Below are 18,694 nucleotides of genomic sequence, written 5' to 3'. Positions count from 1 at the left end.
AATTTAACATTGTCTACCATTTTTTCAGTAACAACTTCACACACATAAACATATTTTTAATTCCATAAATAATATAAATAAGTGCAGTAAAATTACAAAAAATATATAATTAATAATTATTTTCCAAAGCAATTAAAAACTTAAATTAACCTATTTAGTTGTAGGCAACAACAACAACAACAATAAATTAAAATTTAAAAAATGTAAAATGTAAGATATATACTTATATATTTATATTTATTTGTAAAATATGTGTATATGTATATAATAAAAAACACAAAGAGTAATTATTCGCATTAAGCTGAATCACCTCCGTGTTTACATTAAATCTCCGTGGACGTGACGTAGGCACGCACTTCACTTCCGGGTCTGGTCGTGCGGAGGCGCAGCGTCGCGGGGCGCAGCAGCATCCTCAGATACAAAGAAGAAGAAGACGGCGACCATGGCCGATATCTCGCTGTATCTCACCAACGTGAACGTGTCGATAGGACAGACGATGGAGCTGCAGCAGGTCTGTGAACAGCTTCCTCCTCGATACCAGTGTTCTGGGTGTGTTTACTGAGTGTGCTGGTGTCGTGGTGGTGTCGTGGTGGTGTCGTGGTGTCGCCTGTAGCTTGTTGTCACTTGTCAGCTGTGTCATGTCGGTGTGTTTGTTATCACACAGGAAGATGATGTTATCTCTGCACTTAGTAACTGCCTGTGTCATGATAACACACCCTGTCTGCAGGGCCGGAGCCAGGATTTTTTAGAAATACTGAGGTTCTGCCCCACCACCCTCACCCCAACCCAACCCAGCCCATCCATCCAGAACATTTTGCAGACTCCAGTATAAATCTGTGCATTTCTCTGCATTTTGACAGGGCTGATAATCCTTTAGGAAATAATAATATCAGTACCAGCAAATAGATGGAAACTGGACTCAAATTCTGACAGAAGAAGAAGAAAAGTAACAAATATGGCCAATTTTGACTTAAATGTATTAAACTTGCTGACACGGGCAACACTTTATAATAACCATCATTAATAAATGGTAAATGTATCGTTTCTTAGATTTAGTTTAGTAATTTCATGATGAAATGGTTCATAAATGAATCGTAAAGGTTAAAATCACCTGTTGCAACTCATCCGAATAATGTTTTTAAATGAACTACACAGTATTTATTAACATCAGTTGCAACGTTTCCATAAACAGTTGCTAATAAATAGCATCTCACTGCTTCTTAACAGTGAAATAACTGTTAACTGAAGTTTAATTAACCATAAATTTGCATTTTTTTATCACCTATAATTGTTTATTTTAACGACATGACAGATATTATAAAGTATAGATCTGTGCATTTATGCTCAGACCGATAACCCTTTAGGAAATAATAATATCAGTGGCAGTGAATAGATGAAAACTGGACCCAAATTCTGACAGAAGAAGAAGAAAAAAAAACAAACATGGCCGATTTTGACTTAAATGTCCTCAGTGTCCTCAGTGTCCTACGGCCCTGACTGTCTCCATGTCTGCCTGTGATGTCCTCCCACACCCAGAGCCCAAACCCGGGTAAAGACTTTGAGAGCGTGGAGCTCGGGGAGCTGGACAAGAGAGAGGAGGAGGAGCAGCAGCAGAGGGAGAAGGTCCCTCGCAGGATCATCCATTTCTCCAGCGGGGAGACCATGGAGGAGTACAGCACCGACGAGGAGGAGGCGGAGGAGAAGGAGGCGGAGAGGAAAGACCTGCTGTCCTCCCCGGTCGATGCGGTGAGGGTGAGGAAGGGTCGGGGAGTTTGTGTGTGAGGACAAGGGGCAAAGATTCATTTGTCTCAAGTCTCCCCTTGACTGTACATGTTGTGTGTTGCAGTCAAAGTTGACCTGGGGTCCGTACTTCTGGTTTCACATGTGGAGAGCCGCGACGTCCACCATCTCAGGTTCGTTCATCAACACCGTTATATTCAACCTTGGGCCTGAAGCACGAGGCTGTGCTGCAGGTTATCTTCAGTGTGTACGAACAAAACTCCTCAAAAGGCTGCTGGGATATTTAATCATCTGTCGTACGGGATCCTGAAAATAACTAGCAAGTAATAAAAAAATGTCTTTTTTTATGTACCACTGGAGCCATTTTGTCTACCATGACTTAGAAAAGACATTTCTTCCACATCTGTGTACGAACGCTGGTTTTAAAACAGGGCTTTTAACGAACAGATTGTATTTTAACACACTAGCAGTCTAATGAATGGTGATTATAGCTGCATATTAATCGCACACACGCCGTTGCGTCCACAGCTAATTAGCTCAGTGTGTTATAAATACAAACGCTACAGTCAGGTGGGCAGTCATGTCTGTGCATCAGTACTTTTCCTCTCTGCTTCTGCAGCAGGAATAACTTAAGTTTAAAAGGGATCTGTGTCACAATCTGAAGCAATTTACACGTATTAATCACTTTTTATTGGACATATGTGAGCAGATGTTACGTTTCGTATCAGTGCCTCTCTTCACTCCGCTAACAGAGAGCAACAGTTCGTTAAGTTAGTTTAGAAATAGTCAGCTAACATAAACTAACGACCAATTTATTCAGATTAGATTATTTGTCATGATATTTAAAAAACACTAACATGTCACTATGTGAGATAAAAGGATTATTGTGTTGTTTTACAGGCTCATCTTAGGCAGGGCCTTTGTTGGGGCTGTCGCTTTTTTCCAAAAGTTTTCTATGTTCGAATGAATATCATAAAGTGAGCCTCCCTTCAGTACGGTCTTCGTAATTTCCCGCGTGGCGTCATACAGCCGGGTTATGTGTCAGATGAGGTTGTACAGTTGACGTTGCTACACTCGTTAATGGCGCTCCTGCTGCGTCGTGTAAGCTAGCGAGTGAGTTTGTTGTCTTATAGTTACATAAAGGATAACCGGCACAGAGAAGACAGCGTCTGGGCCTGGATATTTGTTATCCACCCTGCAGATATCCACTGGTTACGATGGCAGCACAGACGTATAAATCCTCAAACCAAACTCTAACATTTCTTCTGTTAAAGTGTCTTTATTTTGCAAAACTGTGCACATTAAGATAAAGTCTGAACAATTGATGCTGCAGACCCAGGATTTGTGAGCTTAGCAGTGGATCAGAACAAGAATATGTAAAGTCATATAGCCTGAAGATGAAGTGGTACTTTCTTGATTCACAGAAACATGGAAGCTGAAATTGCTTTTTATTCTCTTCCAGCCTGCGACTACCTGGGGGAGAGGATGGCCTCCCTCTTTGGGATAACATCAGCCAAGTATCAGTACGCTATCGACGAATACTACAGGATGAAGAAAGAGGTATGTCGCACTGAGGTTTTGTTGGTGTTGTTGTGAGTTTGTGTTCGATTTACCAGCTGATGTAACTCCCTGTGTGACAGAGGGAGGAAGAGAAAGAGGAAAACCGGCTGTCGGAGGAAGCGGAACGATCCGTCGACCAGCCTCAGGACGACGAAGACGAAGCGATCACCATGGCGGAGCAGCCGGAGGTGGCCGACGCTCGCCCCGATGTGACCTACCAGATCGAGAATGAAAATCGGGCGCTTTCGAGCACCATCGTAGTCCCTGCGATCGTCACGGCGACCTAAGCATCCCTAAGAAAAATGGACGTTTGTGCTTTAATGTCTGTCTGTTTGTAAAAGAAGGAAACACTACTGTTTTGTTTCACCGAGCACCGTTTGGTTTGTGTACGACGCGGCTTTAGATGGGCAGTGCTGCTGTATTGTGGTTGTCGGAGCGAGATCAGTAGCGGTGGGGCGACTCCTCTGACTACTCAGTGTCCCTTTTGCAACAGTGTAGCAACTTATGATGTAACAACCGCTGGATAATGTTATCCAGCCTGTTGCTGCATCATCAGTTGCTGCGGCAGCCTCCTCCGATTTTGAAACGTTTGCTGTGGAGTGAAGGGTTAAATGTTGCTCCCCCTGTGCCTCAGACGGACCGGACACTGTGCCTAAATCACCAATACAGCCATGTCAGCGACAGATCTGGACGAGGGCGTATATTTGAAAACGACTAAAGACGTGAAATAGCCTTCGACTCTAGCCTTTTTCAAATATCTGACGCACATCAGCTGTTTTTTTGTCCAGATCTGCTCGAACTGGTGCAAAATCGCGATACAACCCGGCTGCACCAAAGAGCTGGCCGTTATAACACTCCCTCACATGTCGATTAGCTCTCTGTGTTCTGTATTAATGTTTATTAAGCTGCATTGCACTGAGCAGATTTAGCCTTGGTTATCAAATCATCCGTTGGACCGTGAGAGTGACTGACTGACATTTTTGTTAAAAAAAACTATGAAAACGGGTTTCAGTGTTTCTCCGTTTGCTCTTATAATTATCAGCCTTATCTACTGTGGACGTGAGCATGGTAGATGTGGTGTGTATGCCTTTCACAATGGCAGGGAGCATTGTTACACTAAGTCTGTATAACCAGTAAGTATAACTTACATTTTTAACTGTTTTTTAGTACGATTTTTTAATATTTATGTATTTATTTTGAACTGAACTGACAGAGCACTTAATTTAAGCATTTTTTTCTATTGATTTAGTAACACTGTAATGAATTGTTAATAAAATCATAATATTTGTCCGATTTTTACACACGTGTCTTTGTCCTTTTGTCAAAATAACTCAGTGTAAATGGACAATCTTTCATTTTCCATAGTCAGAGTTGGCAGTGGTGCTGTGTTGTCTGCTCGCTGACTGACCCATACTGGTGCTACAGCGTGAGTGACGTGAGCGATCGTCTTTGTCGCGGGTAACAAAGAGCCTCGTGTTGTCCTGTGAGCAGACCGCTCTGAGGTCAGAGACCTCGCCCGCCCGCCGCACAATGCGTCCATTCTCGGGGTCAGAGTGGGTTCCTGTGGTCCGGAACGACCTCCGCGCTGCTGCCTCCATACACAACAGTGAAACATGCCATACTCTGAATGAAAACATGGATGAGAAGCAGAGGAATAGCTGGAGGGCTTGATTGTGGTATGCATATTAAAATCACTGTGACATTGGCTCGGTCATGAACTGCTGTTATTTGTTACAGCAATGACGAACAGGTTTTTTCTCTTCATGGTACAACACGTCCGGCTACAGTGCCTGCATTGTTATTGTGACATCAGTTATCACACTGGCTGTTATAAAAGATGTGTACAGTAAAACAACATTTAATCAAGTAATTTTTGTGTAGCCTATAATTAAAATCTCTTTTCCTTAAAACAAACACAAAATGTGTCTGTGCTGTCAGATTATTTTCTGTCCACAGTAAGAATCAAATACTGTTGATTTAAAAAATATATATAAATGTGAAAGAACATTTAAATAATGAGTGTGTTTGGAAATCCAATCTGACACCCGACACTAAGGCGTGGGAGAGCGAGGCTGTTCAGAGTAGCAGAGTGTGCGTGTTCTGTATTAATTAAGGAAACGGGGTCGACTGTCAGAAAATGGAGGAAAGAAAAACTTTCCTATGGATATGATGCAAAATGTGTTGCTGCTTGTGCACAAACTTGTTGACGGTGAGAAGGATGAAGATGTAAGAGATGATGCGACTGAGCTCTGAAGCTGATTTGCAAACAGATTTTATCTTTAGACAGAGCCAGGCTAGCTCAAGAATAAATCATTGTCTCCATTTCCTTTAAATTTCCTGGGCTCACCTAGCACCTAGCAACCCACATGAAGGCCGGTTAAGTCAACGACCCACAAGTGGCCCTGACGACTCTGTGAGGACACTCCCACGCAGAGTTTAAAAGCCTGCGACTCCTCCAGTTAGTTTGAACTGAAGAAGCCTCTTGGATGAGAGGTGACACGTCTTCAAGGAACCAAAACAAGCCCAGTCGCCTGGAAATAAACCAGTTTGTCAGTGTTTTTCATTTAAAATCACAACGCAGACTATAATTTAAGAAATGTTTTGGCAATCATTTCCCATCGCGTGACAGGAATGCTCAGTTTCCGTTCGACTGTGATTACAGAAAGCCTCCGCTGATCGGAAATTATATATTTGGAAAACTGCAAACTCACAAAAACAAAACTATGAAAGCAAAGCCTGATGCTTCACTCGGTGGCGGCTTACATCTCGCACCACGTCATTATGGTGATGACATGATGATCGTGGCTCATCTCTTATAGTCACATGTGAAGTCAGTCCAACGCCCACAGCCGGGGCCACACAAGGCAGCGTCTCACAACATCCAGGCTGACACACAATACCACCCACTGACAGCCTGCACAGTGCACACAGTCATGAAACACTGCAGATAATCCATCATGCTGGAATGCATAATTAAAGAAAAACACGGGCACGGGGCAGATTTTAAATTATGTTTCCAATCACAGACGACTATTTCTGTTGGTAGTGGATCGGTATCAGCTGAGATCTGAGCCTCAAGGCGAAGGCCTCGTCAGCGCTCTTCATAACGCACTCTTATTGAAAAAGACTCAGATCCTTCAAAAACAGCTCCTGGCTGTTTTTATCTTTGTTATTTATTTATATGCTTTTAAGTCAATTATGTATAAACTTAAAGCCAGATGGGATTTTTCTTTCTGATGCACACATTGTAGAAACTTCCCAAGACTTGTTTGTTTCTAAAATCTCATATATCTGAGGTATATGGAAACAACAGGCTGAGGTTTTAAAGACACTGAGGACATTACATTAAATGTGGACTCAGCTTTGGAGGTGGAGCCCCATTCATTCCTCTGAAAGCTGCTCTGTGGCCTTTTTGAGGCCAAGCTCAACTTCCAAGGTATGAAAATATCCGGATCTTCTGTGTTGTGCGGCCCACAGAGCGTGTGCACCAGAGACTTCTGCCGACCGAGCTGGATAACTTCTGGTTCAGCGCCCGGCTGACTTGAATGGGGATAAAGTAATTGTATCTCTGCTAGACTTTCCAAATGTTATTGGACTGAATGGCTCCAGTTCGCAGGGGGTGTGACTCTCAAAAAAATGTATCCACCGTTTTACAGACTCCTCTTTCACAATGTAAGCTTACGGTCTAAAGTCTTTTTGGGCCCCAGTGCATCACATGATGATGTAATCACACGGTTTGGCCACTACGAAACCTGGCTTCAAAGCCCGGCGCTCTTTCTAGGAGCTTGATTCACTCACATAAAACACAACTGAAGAAATACAATTATGATCATGTAAGCAAAGGCGTGAAATACACAAAGGTTAATGGCAGCAGCTCATCTGTAGTCGGCAATATCAAGCAAACGGACATGATGTCAGAAAAGCAAGTTATGTTCACAAAATGTCAAACTATACACCATGTAAACTGACACAACTGAACAAGATAGAAAGTTAAGGTAGTCTTACATATTGCACCTTTAGAGCTAATATCCAATCCTGTCAACCTCTTGAACTCCAAACAAATCGGTGCAGCATATCACCAGAGAAAGAGCGAACTGCCACAAGTTAGCTCAGTTAGCCGTGCCGCTAGTGGTCCCGACTGGAAGCTGGGAGTAGTATTATGGCAAAGGACAGGCCGGGGCTAGCTGGCTAGCATGCTAACTTCAGCAGATATCTCTGCAACACAAGACACCTATGTATTTGAAACCATGTCAAAATGTTTAGTTATTTGCATTCTGTTGATCTCTGTGTGAACTTTGTTGAAATCAGTTCATACTCTGATTTGATCTGACTTGACACATCCACATCCTACAGTCGGTTGTGATTGGCAGTATTGGTGACAGTAAGTCCCATAAAGTTATCTTTTCTTTTGCAACATGAGCTCAGCGCCTCAGCTAACAAGCCAAGAAATGACCTATTATGTGGTCTCAGCAGATGGAAAACAAATTCTCTGCTGTTACCTTCGTCTCTGCACCCAAAGTAATCGCCTCGAGCGTTAACCTCCGCCGCCGGCCAGCAGACACCACATCACAAACTAAATCTTAGCAGCTGCTGTGTTGATTTCAGCTGCGTCAGCCCAAAAGTAACTCACAGCGTCCAGGTTCAATAGACCATATAATATGCAGGATTAATAATTTAGAATGAGAAAAAGGGCTGGAAGCACTATTAACTTTGTAATTAGTCGGTAAAGGAAAGTGGAAGAGCTGCACAGCACACACTGTTTACTGTGCAGGCAGGTTTTTAAAGGGACAGTTCACCCACAAAATCAAAAACACATATGTTTCCTCTTACATGTAGTGCTGTCTATCCATCTGGATTGTTTTTGGTTGACTTGCCGCATTTTGGAGATATCAGCCGAAGAGATGTCTCTTGAATATAATGGCACTCAAAGCCGAATTACATCCACTGCCCGTATCAACACGCAGAGGGAAGCGTGCATCTACCTATGGACGGCTGAGCGGTAACATTAGCTAGCTTTGTTAGCCTAGTTGCCTCTCGTCCATGAGTAGATGCACGCTTCCTTCAGCGTGATGGAGAGAAAATAGTTCCTAAATAAAACTGCTCATAAGAAGGTCTGTGGATTATCTTGAGTAACCGAGTCATGATTTCTGGAACGAGACGTCGCCGTCTGTTTTAACGCTTTGAGCACCATAAGCCACCTTTTTCCATGATATTCAAGAGAAGGCCGACAGATCTACGGCCGTTATCAAAACTCAGCATCTGACAACAAAAACATCTAGATGGATAAATAGCATCACAGATTAAATATAGATTATTTATATGTGGATGAAGTCTCTCTTTAGTTTTATTTGACTATCTAGTCATTATTTTCACTTCCTTTTTTTGAGTCACTCTCTCTAGAGTCTAAAGTTGCTCAAGAGAAGATCATAAACCGGCAAAACTCTGCCGTCCCTCGAGAGTCCACTAGAGGGCAGTACTGGATTTAACTGGAGTAGACTAACTGGGGTTACTACGGGCCAGTGGTGTCATAGAAGTTCATGCACTGATTGTAAATAAACTCACTCTGGAATTAGTTTGAGGACAATTTGAGGACATTTTCTGAAAAATTGCTCCGACAATATAATCGGTGGTGTGGAAGTAAAGCACATCATGTTCAAAAAGTCCTGATAAATCAATGATAAACAGAAAACATTATCAATGAGGCGCATGTTGAGTTTTTGGAGTCTGATTACGTAAGAAAAGAAAGTTTAAGTGAATGTCCGTTATTGGTCTCTTGGTGACCGACAGTCTGCGAGCTGGTGCAGCAGAGAGGAAACTGACTCCCATCTATTCACATCGAGCAGCTTCCTTGTGGGAGACATGAGACACGCAGCAGTCATCAGGCAATCTGTGATTAAGAGGGAAAATCCAGAGTTGAGAATTCACAATGCCATTCCTTGTGACTTAGTGTTTACTGGTGCAGCCTTGAAAGAGTGTGTGTGCATGCATGAATGCTTGCCCGCATATATGAGCTCGTGTTTTTTCGCATGTGTGTAAAAGGGTCTGTCCCAAACTAAAAACCCTTCATGTGCCATCACCCCACGCCTGCGTGTCCACGCGCCGGGCCTCGAGCTGCTGCTGCTTCAAACATACCTGACATTTTTTTTGCAGGCTCGGAGTAGTGGGGGTGGGGACCGGAGGTGTTTTTTTAGCGTTCTGGGGAGACCAGTTTAGCAAGCATTCTGACTTCTGATTTACTCTAAGGTGGTACACGAGTCTAACCACATGCCCTAAAAATGTACTTCACCACACCTGAGTGCCATGTGTGCTGACGCGTCCTGCAACCTGTTAATCATCAGGGCTCACATGCAGATTAGTCACTTGCAAATTATTATTACAAATACTTTAAATATGCAAAGTTTGTGCTGCAGATGCAACACACTCCCTTCAGAGCTGAGTACAACCTGTCCACAATATCCACCTCTACAATCCAACTTCCTCAGAGATCCAGACACTTTTTTCTTTTTTTAAACATCAGTACAGCTGCTCCTCAGTGGTAATAGAGACATGTATATGAATGGAAACAGAGACAAGGGTGAGGAGGGTAAAGACACAGAGGGACAGTGAGACATATAGAAAGACAGGAGGAGGGAGGATGATGAGAACAGCAGCAGCCCCTTTGATGTGGGCCTCAGCGGGGCCCTGTGTGTCTAAGACGAGGCAGGCCTAGTGAGGGTAGGGGATTTCCAGCTCTGCTTGGTCTCCTGTCTCACCCCCTTAGCCTTTGCTTCCTCCGTGGGCTAACAGCTCAAAAACACAGACAGCCCGCTTATAACGAGACGAAGACTCGAGGGCTGTCACTGGGGAATGACAGACATTGACATTTTAGTGATAGTTTTAGTTTTGTTACCACATCCCTTTGGGGGTAAATTGGAGTAGAATGTGTCACATTGTAGCTTGTATAGCTCCTTTTCTTTCAAATCACATGCAACACGATGATAGTGTGACGTTTCTGGAAATATGCCCTCTGTTGCATTAAAATCATGTTTCATCCACATGTTTGCAAGCCGTGCAATATCAGCATCTAGAAATATGAGTCCTCATCACTCAGTCCTTTTATCTCCTCTCAAACACACACATGCATATTTATTTTTACATGCACAGAAAGCATCCTATATGAATGATTATGATCTGTGTTACATGTGAGTTAAGCTCCTCTGCACCGTCTTCTCACACTCGCTCAGTCAGGCGGTCTGTCTGTCTGCACAAAGTGCCCTTTACACACCCAAAACACACATGCAAACACGCAAACGCAGACACACGCACTCGAGTGTCAAAGACGAACTGAACACACACACACACGCACGCGCAAGCACATGTGCAACACACACACACACACTGGGTTGTGGAAAGTCCCTGGCACTAGCTGCCTCCTATCTCAGCTGCAAGTTTGCTAGTACAGGTGGCTGCTACAATGATGCAAAGATAATATGACCTGTGAACCCTTCAGCTACCTATGATGGACCAGCTGCTCAAGCATTGATTGACCTGCTGTTTGCTAGAAAAAAAAAAGATAAATTAAATGCAGATAAAAAAAAAAAATGGGGGGTTTTCAAGGTTTGAAATTAACATCAGCCACAAGCTAATTCTGGCCGGCAAAGCCTCAAGTTCATGTATGGTTGTGTGGTTTTCTGTTTAATCATTCTGCTGTAGCACTGCAAAGAAAAAGAACAAGAAAAGCAAACAGCTGAGGTGATATATTTTTAATTTTTAAGGCACTAGACACATTTTATCCATGCCTCTTATAATTTTGACCGACCAGACCCTCATTGTAGTTAAGAATTTAAAATTGTGTGCAACCTGTCTCTGTATGTATTGTCTGTTTTTGCTCTGCTTTCTGTCAAACAGGGACACTTTCATTATGTTTTTATAGTCGTTCTGCTGTTTTTGTGTGCAGTGCTTTGTTGTTCTGTGTTGGATGGCCGGGAAAGCTGTGGGCCTGACTCAGTTTATGAGCTGTCTGAGGCCGGACCACAGCTGGAGAAGAAAAGCAAATTAAACTGTCTCATGATAGATGCACATTGTACATGGACTTTATGGACTATACTATCTGCAGAAAATGTTCTCCTCCTCGACCTGAATGGAATGTATGAGTCAGTTCAGTTCCTTCATCAATGGCCGGACCTTCATCGTTATCATGTTTTGTCTGATTGTCAAACACATTATGACTCAAGCTCTCGTCAGCCATCGACCGGTGGATCAGTGTGTCCTTGATCACTACCTCTGACGCTCTTCTCATCAGGATACAAATCATGGTTGTAGTTTCTCAAAAGTCCCTGTGCACAACTGACCTGATTTGTTTTGATATGCACTATATCGGTAACTGACTGATAATCAGAGTCTCACAAACACCAGCTTGTATTAATTTCACACTTTTTCTTTGATGTACTTACATCAGTCAAACTGAAATAAAATTAAGTTTCAATCAGGGACACGGCCAGAAGGATGGCCATGCACTCTGACCACAAAGAGACACAAGATGAAAAACTAAGAGATGCAACACAACCACAAAGACACAGACTATGAGATGCATGCTACATAATGACACAACGGATACACAACAAGGATAACGAAGACACATAAAACGATGATAACCTAAAGGAGACATCAAACAACTAGATAGCTACTAGATAACTACTTAAAGGAGACATCAAACAACAACAAAGAGACATAAAACTACTTAAAGGAGACATCAAACAACAACAAAGAGACATAAAACTACTTAAAGGAGACATCAAACAACAACAAAGAGACATAAAACAACAACAACCTAAAGCAGACATCAAACAACTAGATAGCTACTACATAACAACTTAAAAGAAACATGAAACAACCATTTAGTGATCAAACTACTTAAATGAGACACAAAACAACTACAAAGACATAAAACTACCAAAAAATTATATAAAACAACAAAGTGACAGACAACAATAAAGTGCTCAAACTACTTAAAGAAGACATAAAACAACAACAAAGTGACATAAAAATACTTAAAATAAACATAAAACATCAACATATGTAACATAAAAATACTTAAAGAAGACATAAAATAACTACAATAAATAAATATATAACAACCAAGAAGAAATGCCAGACAATGCCGCTGCGTCACTTATAGTCATCATTTACATCTTGCCACTGTAGGAAGGGTGGCGACCTTCTTGTCAGTGTGCCCATTGTCTCACTATCAAAACCAGAGCTTTGAATTTGACTCATATCATATTTATACTTATTGTAAAAAAAATGCACCTCCATTTCCCCGAATCCGTGCCGCAGTCTGCCCCCCCATTCAAACATTTCTTTGCTGCTGTTTAAAGTAAAATAGGGTAAAAAAATTAAAAAAAACATGGCTGTATAGTAAAGGGAGTGTAATTAGGTAATAGCGTAATGTTTGCCATCACAACAGTCCACCTTTGACTCCGTGCACGGCCAAATACATGTCATTTCCACTTGGAACAAGTAGCTGTGGGTCTGATTATTTTGGCCTTTCTGACTTTGAGAAACCTCGACTGGTCAGTGGGTGTTTTTTCTCGCAGGGTGGAGGCCCGCTCCCTTTTTTCAGAATGGCTTATGTAACTGTTGGTCAGAGCAAAACGGTAGTGAAACATCCTCTGCAGAGTAATGGGCCTGCATGGGTGGAGCGTGAAACTGCAAAAGGACACTGAGGTCCAGATGTATACTTTAGGTACTTTCCTCTGTAAAGAGCAGTCCCCCGGTGTTTGTCACTCGTGTTCTCAGGTCTGACTTACAGCGAGATGTGTGAACAAGGGTTTGAAAGAAGAAAGCACTACATCAGTCAGCCCCCCTTCAGGGTTAATGACAAATAGCTCAGCTTGAGCTCAGCTTAATATTTGTGTGCACGCTACCTTTTGAAACCGTCTTATCTCAATCATTCACAAAAAAACCATGAATGAGAAACAATGGAGCGAGCTATATAAAGCACAAATTGTTTTCCATTTCCATTTTTGAAGTACTGATATACTCCGTTCTCCAGACACACAGGCACCATACAGCTGCAAGTTACGATACGATAATAATAATGATAAACACGTGTTTTGTATCATCGTGTATTGGTGTGTCATTCAAAAAAACCTCTTTTGAAGACATCTCTTCAGTTTAAACCACAAAACAAGCCAGTAATGTAAGAATACAAACATGCAAAGAACGGCTGATTACAACTTAATTTAGTTAATTACCTAAATAATTGCCTTTTAGTACACAATAACAAAAGTCAATAACTTAAAGCAGCATTACGTGTTTTCAGACCACTTGTGGGCTCAGTGCAACCAGCTGGAGCTAAACACGACATATTATCACCTTGCACGGTTGATAATGCTAACGTGTTTGCAAAAACAGCACTTCCGGCAGACATGGAGCAACATTAGCAGTCAGGTTTCTGGTCACCTGACAAATGTAACACCAATAATTACTCTCTTTTTAACTCTTTTGGGGTTTTTGTCAACTACTGACACTAACATCTGGTTCTTTAGCCTGTAAACGCTCCTCTGTGTTGACCAGCTAGTCGCTAACTTTGCCTTTTTTGCTATTTTGTGCTGAAAACGTACGCCTGCCGTGTCTGCAGACAGTCCTGACGACGGGAGCGAGAGCGAACCGAGGCAATAAAGCTGTAAAGCGCTGCTTCCTGAGCAGATTTCACAATCAGCAGATGGATAGGTTTCAGCTTTTTAAAATCATGCTGTAATCACACTTGTAGCATCACAAAATCCTGTGATCGGCTGGAAACGAGCTGCAGCAGGGTCCACTTGGACGCAGATGGAAAACCTCCCTTTGTTGGCGACCTCGGTCTGCTTGTTCTCAGACATGTTTGCTATGTTCACATTTACACAAACTAACCAAACTCAACAACCAAACAAACAAGCCGGGTGTAGATAGCTCATACCCTGATTCTCTGTTGTTTAAACACTCTAACCAACATCTTTCATATTGCACACAGTCATCATCTGAATGGAACGTATGATCTGGCACTTCTTAATATAAAATATCTATTAGTGCATGCAACACATGAGCCTCTGGCTTGGCTGCAGAAGGCAACGCACAAAAAAACCCCATGTGAAACTTTCTATAGTTAGAAAGTTCAACTAATCTTGAAAGGAGAACATAAAGCCTGGTATTTATAGAGGAGCTTTCTGTCTGGTATCTACATGCCAAAGAAAGCAGTTGGTTCAGTTCTGTTTTAAAATGTGTTTCAAGAAGCATGCGTATATATTTATTCATCCTGTTCACAGAATATGACGTCCCCCGCCTGCGTCCAGTCACCTGAGGCCTGCGAAACAGGAGTGTAAGATGCAAAAGGTCAAGCAAATGCTGCAGTGTGTGAGTCTGCAGGGAGTGGTAATTAGAAGACATCACCTAAATAAACACACACAGATAACATGATTTCATTGGCTGACGCAGGTCCAGCCAGTACATGTTACGTGATGTTTTTTCGACGCTGAAAGGAGAGAATGTGAAGAACGCCGTGTCCTGAAGGGATGCGAGAGTCGAGATAAATCTTCAGCGTAGATCATTGTCAGTGAGGACATCTCGTCCCAAATCTTTAAAATGCTAACACAAGGAAATCTCCCGACAGCCTTGAGGAAGAGGAAACTCCCTGCTTTTGTTGTGCTCTGCCTGGCCAACCCACGCAGCAGCAAAACAATAGATATTTTTAGCCCTTTGTTAAATTTAAACCACTTACCAGCACCATTAAAATGAAATTGCTATTTACATTTTCAGCTGCCTTTTTGGCAAGCAGAAACCTGTCTCCAGCTCGCTGCTTTGATAAAAGCACTTGTGGCTGAAATCTTTGCAATCTTTTTCTCTTTGTCACGGTGAGGGCATGTGCGGTGAGGTGCGCTCAAAGCCCGCGATACCAAATACAGCCTCATAGCTAAGTGCTTGTTATGTCTGTGCCTCATACGCAAGTCCTGTATATTTACAGAAAAAAAAAGACTTGGCTCTTTTATCTTCCCCTTTAAATGTCCTCAACACACAAAGGATCCCACGCCTTCTGGAGTCGCTACTAGACCAGCCTGTTTGTCTGTCTGTGGGGGAAACAGTTCATGACACACAGAGGGAAATATGAGAGGAAGAACAGAGGGAGGCAGTCAGGCAACTCATTGTCCCGAGTTGACGATTCAGCGGGACAAAATATATGGAGACACGCAGTGAGAGAGGAATTCCCCCAGTAAGTTCAAACGATTGCAGATGTGCGCCTGGCCCACGACTGCTACTGCACACATCTGGGCCAGAAAAAGCTTCCCCGCACGCCTCCTCGTCCCCTCATCACTCCGAGCCCTCCGTGCGTCTCGTCTTCACAACGCTGCCCTCCGTCTCTACCCTGGAAAAGCAATTAGGGTAGAGAACACATGGCCGGTGTAAGCGACCGCTCACCAGGCAGGGCCAGTTCGCCAGCTGCGGCGGATCCGCAAGCAGAGTGTGCATCATAAGAGAGGCCCTGAAAAGAGCATTATCCTGGCGGCTGGGAGGAGAGATTTGGCGGAGGGGAAAGTTTGGGGGATTTCAGAAGGGAGAGATGCAGCCTTTGAGTAACAGTGCTACTGGAGGTCAGCAGTAGTCCGCCACCTCTGCAGAGCTGCGCTTATAAAAGGTGCACTATGTAGGAAATTTTTATCAGAAGAGAAAGATCTTCATTGACACAATTTCATACTGCTTTCCTTTGTTTACATGTGGCGGACCCTGCCACCTTTCTAGCTTCAAACAGCATTCTGGGGGCCTTATTTTCCCCTGAGAACAGCTTGTTTATTCACTGATGGAAACAATAAATACATCTGAGTTTGTATTATCGCCTCATTAATACTGTAAATATTCAAATTAAATCAATAACTACACTGTGCCTCTTCAGCTTACAGTACTGCAGTGAAGGTTAAATATCATCTCTTCCAAATAAAGCAGCTTTCCACCACATACGTGCAGTTTTATTTTGAAAATGCATGAAGCCCCTTCGTGAGACTAACACCAAGTTAAACCAGAAAAAAGGGAGGTGTGAATGAGTAAGCATGCATGCATGCGGAGCGGTGACTTGTTAAATAACAGGGAACATTCCCAGTTTCATAATTGATCCGAATTAGCTTCACACACACACAACAAGAGGCATCTGTGACACTCCTCTCCTGGCACACACTCGTTGTTTACCTCCTCAAAAAAAAGCAGACGCACACCTGAGTCAGTCAGACTCGTTCAGGCTCACTCACAGAGACAACAGGCCCTCCGCCTCGGCCACATGCGTCCACGCCGTGCGCATGTGCAAACACACACTAGTGGGAAATTCCCAGCAAAAATTCCACTCCAGCAGTCCTCTGCGAGCGCATTCCTGCGTTCTTCATAACATCTTCGCTGCTGAAATGAAAGTCGAATTTACAGTTGTGGAAGGCAGTTTTGAAGAACCAGCGTAGCCTCAAGCGAGCAATAAATCTTCCTAGGCCGAGGATATTGCATGTAAGCTTATCCCCTGCTAGATTTCCTGGATGCTGTTCACTTTGGGGAATGTGGGGGAGCATGAAAGAACAGGCAGAGGGGAGAGGAGGGGGGAGACACCAAAGGATTTAAGAGAAAAAGTCATTCTTGAGGTGAAAAAAATGTTAAATACAGTAATATGTTGCCCATTAATTAATTGGATTCCATCTCTGAATAGACTTCATGTTTTCCCAGACTATACTATAGCTCAGTGACTTAACCATCAGTCATATCAGTTGTTTAATTTTGGGGAAAAGTCTCTCATTCCAAAATTCCCCTCGCACTCCCCGAAGTGACTCCACGGCTGAATGTAGTTATTTATTTTCTACTCCTGTTTGAGTATCTAGCAAAAACCAAAATAAGATCGGTGAGAGCATGTTTTTCCACTTGCGGACAATGTGGACATTCAATTAATGAATGCATAAGTGTGTGAAAGGGGGGATTTTTATAGGCGTACAGTAGTGTGCACAAAATGAGTCATGCCTTCATGGTGACTTGGATCAGCCTCGATCCAAAGCGGGCCGCAAAGCGTGTCTATCAAGCTGTGGTCTCGCTCCAGAACTGCCCAAGATTTAATAATACAACAGTCTTATTGTTCTTGTTGGTCGTCCACATGTTGGTTTGACGGATCTCTTTCATCATCGTGTATGTATGTAATGGTCCCAAGCACAGTTGGTTTGGCCACTTGCTGCATGATAGCCTACAGTTGGCATTGGTGCAATGCAGCAGGGTGTTTCCTCTCTTCTCAAGCCATCAGGAGATTACTGACTCCACTCTGTTATTACAGAGGCCACCGGGAACTACTGGCCTCCGAAATTACTCTATAGATGGGTTTTCCAGGTCCTGTATCAGCTATCAGCCCTGTACCTGGAAATACTCTTCAGTTTCCAGTCAAGGACATCACTTTAATACGGCTGGGAAGAAGTGCCACGTTTATTTAGATGCTTTTTTCTTAATGCTGTTTTTAAAATGAGCCCTTTAAAGGAAAACTTAGCGAACGTAGCTTAGCATAAAGACTGGAAACAGAGGGAAAGTGCAACACAATCTGCCCAACAGCTTTTCTAAAGCTCAGTAGGTTTTCTCCTGTAATCTTACACAACTGTATAAAGGAACAGGATGGATGCTAATGCTAGCTAATGCCAAAACTGCAGTATCCACGAGTTTCCTAATAACGATTATGTGTAATAAGTAAAGTGTCACAATAACTGCAGCAGCGGGACTTTCAATGTTGTACAAGCATTAGCTTAGTGGGCTAAGCAATATTAATGTTAGCAGTAGGTCTATTCACTGAAAGAAAGAGGTTTAAAAGAGGATGTTATGCTGCCATGTTTAATGTTAAAAGTCATGTAAACATAGAGAATCTGACAGTGTTATCATTTCATCACTTCCTGATCGATCAGCAACTGTAAAGATGATGGATAGTTCAAATCTGGAGGGACATCGAGCCATTAAAAAGCTAAAAGAAGATACCAAAACACATCTGATAACCCATTAGCTAACGTTAGCATTCAAACCATGGTTAGCATTCAACCACATTCTAGCATTACTGTTTGATTACATCCACTGTGTTTCACTTCCGGGCTTAAATATGTGTACAAGATGTTCATTGATATACTGGATTTGATAACACTGTGTAACTTGGAAGTGTTGGAATGCTAACGTTAGCTGTCGCCTAACTGAAGATAACAGCTTATCAGTTACGTTGTTTAGCCTGAAATATGTCCTGATGTCATTCCAGATTTTCACTTTCCATTGTGTTTACAGTCTTTGTCAGAGCAGTTAAAGTAACATTTGGTGATCCACTGCATTATGTTAGCAACTGGCTGGTGAACACAGAGGAGCTAGCAGCCAAAAAGACTAATATTAGGCTCAGTCAGGA

At 42.6% G+C, this 18,694-nt stretch overlaps 1 protein-coding gene across 2 annotated transcripts; it reads left to right on the top strand.

Moving 5' to 3' along the window:
• Positions 1 to 396: 396 nt before the first annotated feature.
• On the top strand, positions 397 to 4,599 carry LOC141018064 (protein FAM177A1-like). 2 transcript variants are annotated; one of them, XM_073492931.1, is made up of 5 exons: positions 397 to 511; positions 1,537 to 1,752; positions 1,847 to 1,913; positions 3,203 to 3,300; positions 3,381 to 4,599. In XM_073492931.1, the coding sequence occupies exons 1-5, from the start codon at positions 443 to 445 to the stop codon at positions 3,585 to 3,587; spliced, it is 657 nt and encodes a 218-aa protein (XP_073349032.1). In that variant the 5' UTR covers positions 397 to 442; the 3' UTR covers positions 3,588 to 4,599. The 2 variants fall into 2 exon arrangements, with proteins under 2 accessions (XP_073349032.1, XP_073349033.1); XM_073492932.1 differs by having other exon boundaries at positions 1,537 to 1,746; positions 3,381 to 3,676.
• Positions 4,600 to 18,694: the final 14,095 nt, after the last annotated feature.

This window comes from Pagrus major, chromosome 22, assembly GCF_040436345.1.
Source record: "Pagrus major chromosome 22, Pma_NU_1.0".
Lineage (NCBI taxonomy): Eukaryota > Metazoa > Chordata > Actinopteri > Spariformes > Sparidae > Pagrus > Pagrus major.
This window is presented reverse-complemented; position numbering and strand designations above follow the sequence as displayed.

Bases quoted from the DNA above. Each gene is read 5' to 3' on its own strand.
- LOC141018064 (XM_073492931.1), top strand. From the start codon at position 443: ATGGCCGATATCTCGCTGTATCTCACCAACGTGAACGTGTCGATAGGA. The intron at 512-1,536 runs GTCTGTGAACAG...TCCCACACCCAG, and splicing joins AGACGATGGAGCTGCAGCAG to AGCCCAAACCCGGGTAAAGA. The intron at 3,301-3,380 runs GTATGTCGCACT...CCTGTGTGACAG, and splicing joins ACTACAGGATGAAGAAAGAG to AGGGAGGAAGAGAAAGAGGA.